This window comes from Lissotriton vulgaris, chromosome 2_1 (assembly GCF_964263255.1).
Source record: "Lissotriton vulgaris chromosome 2_1, aLisVul1.2, whole genome shotgun sequence".
NCBI lineage: Eukaryota > Metazoa > Chordata > Amphibia > Caudata > Salamandridae > Lissotriton > Lissotriton vulgaris.
Window position 1 is genome coordinate 371,623,236 of NC_141687.1, and position 6,000 is coordinate 371,629,235.

Consider the following 6,000-nt stretch of genomic DNA (forward strand, 5'->3'; position numbering starts at 1 on the left):
CCGCCCTCTGATGGTCACAGGGAGGTTCAGCAGCCCGCCTGACTAGGCATGAGCAGCTGCACAAACCCAGGCTGCAGAGAGAAACCAACAGGTGGGAGCTGCCGGGCAGGCATATTAACACCTTGGCTGCTAGGTGTTTTCCCCTCCTATGCTGACTTATCGTTAGGTCCATTGTTCATGACGAGCTCAGCTCATCATCAGCACAGCTCAACCGTGCATCATGACGAGCTGAGCTTGTCATGAGCATGGAAAGGGTTAAAAAGACCAGGACATTCCTCTCACTAACCCAGCAGCACGGTGGACAACCCGCCACACAGGCACGAGCAACTGTCAGGCCGCGGGAGCCGCAATCACCCGGTGCAGCAGAAAACTTCCCAGCAGCTCACAGGCGTCACCGTGGCACTCTCCGACGAGGTGCAGCCAGGAGCAGAGAACGAGGTAGGCGCAGGATGCACGGGTGGGGAAAACACACCTCCCGCTCGTCACCAGTCTGTTGTGTCTGCTTGTTACGGCCCCGCCTAAAAGCGATGCACGCAGAAATAAAACACACGTCTCTGTGGTATTTCTCTGACCATGAGGTCCGGGACCCCGCGTCTTTTATTTTCTTGCCCCACACGTCACAAGCTTAAACCATTCAGCTTGTGCGTGACAGGGTAGCCCAATAAACTTCCCTCTCTTACTGAACTATGAGGGATGTTCCACATCCCCAACATAACACTGACCGCAGAATACAGGCTAACAACAGGATACCTGTGTTTCTGTTTGAGCCAGGAAAATGTGACAACAGTATGCAGGCTGATCACACTACATAGGATTACGGTAGTAAACATTGTGATCCAGAGTGAGAAAAGGCTTGCCAGTGGATTCAATAGGAGAAAGGCCCATCAGAAGCCCCCAAGTCCATTAATGCCCAGACCCTCTGCTTCTTCAGAGCCCTGCACTCCTTCTGCAGTATTTATAGATCTTAAAGCAAGCCTGCTCTGTGTGCTAATGTTGAGGCATCTAAAATAGTTAGTAATAGTATATTGTATCAGATGACTGGCTGCTGTGAGTTTGCTAACCTGAGCCCCAGAAAAGCGTCAGACATGCATGACAGGATAAGGCATGTGATTTAGAAAGTAGATAGGTGTATACATACATTGTTTTTTGCCCTAGACTAAAGTCTTAGGTTTCAGGAGGTGGTGTGAAAAGGGGCTGCCCATGAGGTACTTTGGCATTGTGGAATTGCTGCTTTTTGCCTATACTTTAAATGGTAAAAGGGGAAGTGGCTTACTCTGTATTTCTGTTTCCAAGAGAGATCATAAAGTAGCACTTTGCTTATGGGATGGTCATTAGAACAACTTGGGTGGCAAGTCTCTGGATTTCCCCATTTGTGAAAGGAGAGGGCCTCAGCTTCTCGGGATATCAGGTGAGTTAGCAGATAGATTATTTTCCACCAAAACCGAGTGTTGGACCTGGCTCTTTTTGGAGGGTCACCCCAAACTTTTTACCTTCCTCCAACATTTTGATGAAATCTTTATGTTGACTTTAGGACTCTGCGCAGTTTACCACTGCTAACCAGTGCTAAAGTGCTTATGCTCTCTCCGTAAAACATGGTGGAATTGGCTTATAACCAATTTGCATTGTTTATTGAATTTTAAGTCCCTAATAAAGTGGCACAAATTGTGCCCAGGGCCTGTGAAATGAATGCTACTAGTGGACCTACAGCACTAGTAGTGCCACCCACTTAAGTAGCCATTTAAACATGTCTCAGGCCTGTCATTTCTTGGCCTATGTCTCCAGTTTAAACTGACATTTTAACTTGGCAAATTAAACCTTTTGTCAAGCCCAAACCTTCCTTTTTAATACATACAAGTCACCACTAGGGTAGGCCCTGTCTAGAAGTGTCTCCCACCTTCCACAACCAGGGCACCAGTGTATAAAAATGAGACCTCAGACACCAACTCTGCTGTACACATCGGGACCAGTGGATACTCTGCCAGGAAGATGGAATGATGTGCTGCTACAAGGACTGCCACTCTACTGGGCTGCTGCTCTAAAGGAACTGCTCCCCTGTTCTGCTGACATGCCGCCCTCTTGCCCTTATATTTCTTTTTTAATGCATTGTTTATAAACTGACATGTACTTCTCAATAAAAATATACAATTTTTTTTTTTATCTGAGAAAGCAGCACTAGAGCCATACAGGAGCGGCTTTTTTCAAGTGTGCTTGCAGGTAAACTCTTTAAAGAGATCTCACTTCATCTGCTGTATGGAAGATGTTTTGTTATGCAGTGGGGCACTGCTGATTGATCCTCAAAAAAGGATTTCATAACAGAAATGTTTAAAGCCTCCTGTGATTGTAATAGAAAATAATGTCTTCTTGTGATTATTTTCAAGGAAACGATGACTAGTAGTCCATTGCAGTGGAGACATGAAGGAGCCACATTATGAGTTTACATATACTTTTTATTCTCACTGCAGAATTGAAACCTTGTTTTTCGAAACTGTGTGGGTTTGTTATATGTATATTATGATGTGAAATATTATTTGCATTTCTTCTTTTCTCTCAATGTACTGTCCTTTTGGAATTTATGTATGTTATAGTTTTGGGGTTCTGGAATGTTGTGATTTGTGGGGCATTGAAGGCTGGGAGTTGGATAGAGATTTCATGGGTCTTTGGCTTGGATTAAATCATCATTTGAAACGACTTAATTGGGCTTCTGAAACTTCACTACTGGTGTGCTTTCAACATTTTGCCATATCATTCATGGCATGATATAGTTGAAAAAAGACCAAACATAGTTAATGATAAAGCTCTCCATCTACATCCAAAATCTCCTTTCTGTTTCCTCAGACTGCTCTTTTTATTATTTCATATCTCCTACATTTTACAATTTGACCATTTTAGAAGACAAAGAATGAGTTTTCAATCTCCCTTTTAATGAAGTAGAATTTTGAGACGGGTAGGAAGCTAATTTCCTCTGTCTAAAATGTTTTTCTTTGCACATCCAACTGATGCTTCTGCAGGTAACGCATACTTTTTCAAGACCGTTTAACACTTTCAGGAGATGATGATGATGATGTGTGTGTGGGGCTTACAGGCTTCCATCGAGGACATCCAGGACGTTACGAATACAAAGGGCAGAAGCATCCTTGCCACCCTCGGGGACCCAAGACTCAGAGATGCAGGCTTGTGGCAGCCGTCAGAAACACATTTCAAATGGAGGGAAAACACATTTTCCTTTTTCTTGACCTTAATGCGCTGATACTACAGAAGAGACAACAACTGCAGAAGATCTGTAAGGACCTTTCCGAGATGGACATAAAAGCAACAATATGGTTTCCTTTAAGACTGAGAGTATGCATCAGTAAGGCTTACATGGTTTTGCGTGTGCTGGTAGCACAGCCCTTTCGCGTGTGCTGGTAGCACAGCCCTTTCGCGTGTGCTGGTAGCACAGGCCTTCCCAGGAGGACTGATGTCAAACACTTGAAAGCAGATGGTTGAATCAGTTTAAGATTCTGGCAAGTGTTATAAATATAGGTGTCCACCACGCAAAACTCCCCACTGTCAGTATGTTGATGGCACGAGGTTGGGGAGTAAACTGTTGGGGGTAACTGTCACAAACAATAAATGGTTGAAAGAGGTCACTTATCCCCCCCTCCCTTCCTCATATTTTACCATGTTCTTATTCACTCTTTTCGCCGGTAATGGTGGGATGGAGAGAAAGAAATTGTGAGCTTGTGCAAGTGAAATCAGCACAAGAACAAGTTGTTTATTAATCCAGGTCAGTTTGTCTTATTGAGTTATTTTTTTCTCTAAAGAAGGTGTTTAATGTCCTTATTATGAGTTTGGGGGTGCAGGAGCAGGACCACCTGCTCCCGCACCACCAAACCTGTGTGATCACCGCCCACCAGGTTTTGATGTATTGCGTCAGTAGCGGGCAGTTCTGTGGCGATCCTACTGCGGTGCCTATAAAGAACGCACCACAATGGGAACGCCAAAGGAAGTTCCTGCAAGGCATGGACTGTCAAGTCCATGCCCTACAGGGACTGGGGGTACATGCATACAGGGGGCACACCAAGGAGCCCCCTGCATGTATCCCCAGGCCCTGAGGCACAAGGGGGCCCTGCAGGGGCCCCTTTGCAGGGCCCCTTTGTTTCCTCACCGCCAAACTTTTCACGACGGGCTCACCTGCCGTGAAAAGTAAGCCAGGAGCCCTGCCAAGCATATTGTGTCCTCAAGACCACTGCAAGACCACCTGGTTGTGGAACCCTGGTGGCAGCAGTGGCCCCATTGCGGTCCGCCCGCCTTACTTGTAATAGGGCGGTCGGACCACTGGTGCGGCGGCAGTTGCACTACCATCTAGAGTTTGGCGGTTTATCGGACCGCCAAACTCATGATGAGGCCCGAAGTCTTGAAAAAGCTGTGCTGGGTCTGTCGCATCAGGACAAAAGTGCAAGGAGGCAGCAGCGGATGTAGCAAGTTTAAAAAGCCAACATATGCTTATCTGGACATTGAGGCAGGTATTTTAAAACATGATGAAAACTTATGGTTCACTCACTTTGAAGCAAGTTTGAAGGACTGAAAACACTTTAAATATGTACAACTAATTATTGGAAAGCAGATGGTTTTACAGCGGTTTCCCCCGCACAATCTCTTCAGTGTTGAAACAGTATGTTAAGTAGATTTGCTCTCTAGTTATTTATTAACACACTGATCCTAACAAACACATTTTATCGAAACAAGACATAATTACATGTGAGTTGTGGCTGTAATGGGACTTGTCTCAGAGTCTTGAAGTCAGTCTTGATGTTAGATATTTATTAGCTAAAGCCAATGACAATGCAGCATTTTGGTATGATACACCTATATATTTACAGTTGTAAGTAATTCAACAAGCACAAGGACCGCCTTAAGGACCCACTGTTTACCATACTAAAGGAATAGAAGGTGACTGAAGGACATTCATATGGTCTCCATCTGATCCTGGCTTTGTTCACTTGCATGACTAAGGTCAGTGCCAATGTAAAGCATGCAGCCTGGCGGTATCGCTACGGCTAAAGCCAGGGTGCCAGTATGGAATACTTACCCAGGACTTTGGTCACTGCCATGGCTGATGTCCTGGTGTCTTTGCGTGCTGTGTTAGGCACAGAGGTTGTGGTTATTGCTCTTGGGGTACTCTTCGCAGTGTTGCTCCTGTCCGCCATTACTGTCCAGTTCCAGATGTCACAACACCTCACTGAACCTGTTGCAGTCTAACCCTGCAATGGCAGAAGGATATGGAAACAGCAATCAATGTGCATGCCTCTCATGTTCATCTCACGCTTATCGAGGTGTAATTGGTGAAGAATCAAGAGAGGGGTGCAGGGGTTGAAGGGATAATAAACCGCCTAAGATTACTATTGGATGTCCATCAGCAGTAGTGTGTCACTGACCTATACAAACTAACATTACACCAGTGGTACAGCATGTAGACCTCATATTCACCTATACGCACCTGACCTCACCTCATACTGCAGGCTCTGGTTCTACACTGACTGACACCTGACTGATCCAACCCCTTACTACAGGTTCTGGGACCACAAACACCTTGCAGAGCTCTTACAAGTACTACAGCCTAATGAGCTCGCCTCTGACACCGAGCGCTGCTCTCCGGATGGAGTTCCTACTCATCATTTCCAACCTCCTCCATCCAGAACTCTTGGTGCGCTCTGACAGGTCTTGAGATCCCACTAACCACAGAAAATAATGTAAATTTACTAGGTTTTCTCATGGACAGCATCAGCAGCTTAACCCTCAGATAGACAATGTGGTGAGGCACATAAACATCTCACCCCAGGCACAGATGTACTCTTAATGGTTAAAACCCTGGTCAACTCTAGACGTGGTTACTGTTTAATGATATAAGGTGAGGCATTTCTACCAGACATGAAGTACACTGTAACAAACACAGGTCAATGCAATCTATATCAGTTGATCGTGATACTCACGTGTGTATGATGGACATGCATATGACAG

General features: G+C 45.3%; 1 protein-coding gene across 1 annotated transcript in view; it reads right to left on the minus strand.

The window, feature by feature from the left end:
* The window catches only part of LOC147730378 (fibroblast growth factor receptor homolog 2-like), a 95,068-nt gene extending 89,831 nt beyond the window's left edge, over positions 1-5,237 (minus strand). Inside the window, exon 1 of the mRNA XM_086955185.1 lies at positions 5,072-5,237. Within this exon, the coding sequence (XP_086811311.1) occupies positions 5,072-5,189 (118 nt within the window). The 5' untranslated portion in view covers positions 5,190-5,237. The remainder of the gene's footprint in view (positions 1-5,071) is intronic.
* Positions 5,238-6,000: the final 763 nt, after the last annotated feature.